Consider the following 3,900-nt stretch of genomic DNA (forward strand, 5'->3'; position numbering starts at 1 on the left):
GTTCAGCACTAAGGCCTACATCCACGGGGTTGTTGTTTCACTATGTACTTGATGATTACAAAGATAGTCGAGTGAATTTGTAGTTTACATAGGTCTGTCTATTGTAAAGGACTAACTTACACTTACAATCTTTTCTCTCTCTCCTTCTCCCCCCCGTTTTTCCGATCTCTTTACTCTTGGTGGAGGGGGGTATTTACAGGGTTAGAGTGTGGGACCCATCTCTGAGGACCGTTGGAGCCTTATCTTCTTGTGTTCTGTGTCCATCCCGCGGGGGTCTTCGTTTATTACTTCATCACGCAGACTCGTCTTCGTTCGTTCCACGGGTTGATCGACACGTATGTTTCTCAGAGTGTTTAATGCGGGTAGTTGAGGTGCCTGCTCGTGTCAGGCAAGTGTCTTCTTCCCCTGTTACATCCGTGTCAGTTCATTTTCTCTCCACCGTTGATCTTGGCTTCTTTTGGGGATGAGATAAAGTAACTCTTCGAGAGTTATCTGGTGCTCCGCAGTACATCGTGATACCGGTATATCTTTTTAACTTCTGCCCTTAGATTTGTTTGGGCAAAGATCCAACGTCGGCGGGATGAGTATCTTAGCTGTGGGCACATGTCATCATGCTTTGATGACTTTGTCCGCATGCTCTCCACGTATGTTCCTATATACACGTGTTTGATGATGAAATATGTGCACACAATGGGTGTGTTTGATTTTCGAACGGATAACTTGGTCAATACGCCGTTACGAAGAGCAAGAAAACTTCAGGATGCCCTGAAACCTGCCATTCGTGCTAGGTTAGTACCATGTCGCCTCACCACTTATGATGATGTTCTTGAAACTGCATTAGCTATAGAAGCGAATTGGATCAAAAACCAAAAGGAAAGGGAGCCGAGAGATCTCAAGAGGAACCAGAAGACGGACCCATCGACTCATCGAAAACGTCCACGTACAGATAACATTGGGAAAGTCGTTGCACCAAAACCTTGTTTTCACTATGGGGTAGTGGGTCACTACGCGAGGGATTGTCCTAAGTCGAAGCCACCTGGACAACTAAATGCAATCTCAGGGTGTTATCGTTGCGGGAAGGATGATCATTTTTTAAGGGAGTGTCCTTTACCTGCACCACCTAGGCCACCAACTCAGAATCAGTTTCAGAATGCTCCAAGGCCGAATTTCCAAGCACGACAACCATACAAGCCGCGAAACAATGCACCACCCTTCCAGCCAAGACGTCAGCCAAATGTTCCGGGGCAGCTGAACCATATTCCTACTGTTGAGAAGAGGACATAAAATTCCGCAATTGAGGGTAACTTCTGATCTTTAGTTCTTGTGCTAAAGTTTTGTTTGATTCTGGAGATACTCATTCGTTCATATCATTACATTTAGCTGCTTATCTCGGTTTGAAACCAGTACCCATGGGGTTTACTTTGAATGTCGCTTCACCGCTAGGAAATGTAGTGTCCCTTAGTAAATTTTGCAAGGATTGTGAAATAACTTTTGGTGACTATAAAGTGAAAATAGATTTGATACCGATGAGGCTCCAAGATTATGATGTCATTATTGGTATGAACTGGTTGTCACAAAACCAAGTTATACTAGAATGTTTCGAGAAGAAGATCTATTTCCAATCATCGGATGGAAGTCGAGTGTCTGTCCAAGGAGAAAGGTGGAAAGTCATAAATCCATCCTTACCAGGGATGAAAAGGAGGGATGAAACCGAAGAACACATAGCTTATCTTGCTCACCTGAGTAAAGAAGGGGATAGCATTGTGGTAGATGAAGAGTTACCGGTAGTTTGAGATTTTCCCGATGTTTTTCCAGAGGCATTACCTGGATTACTACCAAAGAGAGAGATTGATTTTGAGATCGAAGTGCAACTGGGAACCATGCCGATATCGATTCACCCATATCGTATGGAACCCAAAGAGATGAAGGAGTTAAGGAAACAACTTGATGAGTTAGAAGAATTGGGATTTATTCGACCAAGTACGTCTCCATAGAGAGCTCATGTTCTCTTTGTGCTCAAAAAGGATGGATCAATGAGGATGTGCATCAATTACCGACGACTGAACCAAGTTACAATCAAGAATAAGTACCCCTTGCCGAGAATTGATGACCTTTTTGACCAATTGAAGGGAGCATGTTATTTAACGAAGATTGATCTTCGATCTGGTTATCATCAGATGCGGGTCAGAGAGGAGGATATTCGTAAAACCGCATTTGGAACTTATTACGGTCATTATGAATTTCTGGTGATGCCGTTTGGATTAACAAATGCACCTGCAGTATTCATGGATTTGATGAACCGAGTTCTTCGACCTTTTGTGAACAAGTTTGTAGTAGTGTTTATTGACGACATCCTCATTTATTCCAAGACTAAGGAAGACCATGAGGAACATCCGAGGATGGTTTTACAAACTCTAAGAGAGCACAAGTTGTATGCAAAGAGGAGCAAGTGTGAATTCTGGATAACGAAAGTCTTATTTCTCGGACATGTTATCTCTAAGGAAGTTATATCTGTTGATCCCGAAAACATATCGGTTGTGACAAAATGGGAACCCCCAAAGAGTGTTTTTGAGATCGTAGCTTCTTGGGTTTGGCAGGCTATTATCGAATATTTGTTGAGAATTTCTCGAAGATAGCAGTCCCTCTTACTCGTTTGACTAAAAAAGGGGTGAGTTTGAGTGGACTACTGAGTGTGATAAAGCATTTGAGGAGATGAAGCGACGATTGACTACGTCACCCATTTTGGTTACCCCGGAACCAGGATTAGGTTATGATGTTTATTGTGATGCTTCAAGAAGTGGTTTGGGTGGAGTTCTCGACAATAAACCACTTCTCGACAGTTAAAGAATCATGAAAAAAACTACCCAACCCATGATCTGGAATTAGCAGCTGTAGTGTTTGTGCTAAAGCTTTGGAGGCACTATCTTTATGGAGAAAACTTTATGGTATCTTCGGACCACAAAAGTCTAAAGTACATCTTCACTCAAAAGGATTTGAACTTGAGACAGAGAAGATGGCTCGAGCTTCTTACGGATTATGAGTTTAAATTGGAGTACCATCCTGGGAAGACGAATGTGGTAGCGGATGCACTCAGTAGAAAATAATCTGGATCCATATCTTTATTGAGGATGGTCAAGGTTGTGGAAAAATATGATTTCGTTGTTGAGTGGAACAATGAGAGGGCATACTTTGTGCATGTTGTTGCAGTACCTGAGATTGTGAAAAAGGTCATTCAGGCACAGACGTTAGACGACGGTTTGCAAGAAGTCAAAGAAAAGATGGGTACCACGGATGAACAGGAAGGATGGACATTGGGATTCAATGGGGCTATTCGCTATAAAGGGTGGTTATGGGTACCAGACGTTGAGGAATTGCGAAAGGAAATTTTGATGATGGCTCATAAGTCCGTACTGACAGTTCATCCGGGAAGCACAAAGATGTATCAAGATTTGAAGCGCCAGTTCTGGTGGAAAGGTATGAAAAGGGATGTTGCATTTTTCGTCTCCAGGTGTCTTACTTGTCAGCAAGTGAAGGTTGAACACCAGCGACCAGCGGGACCTCTTCAGCCCTTATTAATAGCTGAGTGGAAATGGAACTTCATTGCCATGGATTTTGTCAGAGGATTACCTAAGACCCATCATGGAACGGATGGCGTGTGGGTGATAATTGATCGTCTCACCAAATCGACACATTTCTTCCAGTTAAGCAGACGGATACTGTTCCTATTTTATGTAACTTGTACATCAAGGAGATAGTTAGGTTGCATGGAATTCCACTATCGATCGTTTCCGACAGAGATCCTCTTTTTACATCCAAGTTTTGGGGATGTTTTCACAAATCAATGAGAACATGATTGAATATGAGTACTGCTTACCACCCTCAGACTGATGGTCAGTCCGA

General features: G+C 42.7%; 1 protein-coding gene across 1 annotated transcript; it reads left to right on the plus strand.

Annotated features, from left to right (window-relative positions):
• Nucleotides 1-690: 690 nt before the first annotated feature.
• LOC113295127 lies at nucleotides 691-1,793 on the plus strand. The gene is made up of 2 exons (XM_026543479.1): nucleotides 691-1,225; nucleotides 1,333-1,793. The coding sequence occupies exons 1-2, from the start codon at nucleotides 691-693 to the stop codon at nucleotides 1,791-1,793; spliced, it is 996 nt and encodes a 331-aa protein (XP_026399264.1).
• The last annotated feature ends 2,107 nt before the right edge of the window (nucleotides 1,794-3,900 follow it).

This window comes from Papaver somniferum, chromosome 7 (genome assembly GCF_003573695.1).
Source record: "Papaver somniferum cultivar HN1 chromosome 7, ASM357369v1, whole genome shotgun sequence".
NCBI classification, from domain to species: domain Eukaryota; kingdom Viridiplantae; phylum Streptophyta; class Magnoliopsida; order Ranunculales; family Papaveraceae; genus Papaver; species Papaver somniferum.

Bases quoted from the DNA above. Each gene is read 5' to 3' on its own strand.
- LOC113295127 (XM_026543479.1), top strand. From the start codon at position 691: ATGGGTGTGTTTGATTTTCGAACGGATAACTTGGTCAATACGCCGTTA. The intron at 1,226-1,332 runs GTCAGCCAAATG...CTTGTGCTAAAG, and splicing joins ACCACCCTTCCAGCCAAGAC to TTTTGTTTGATTCTGGAGAT.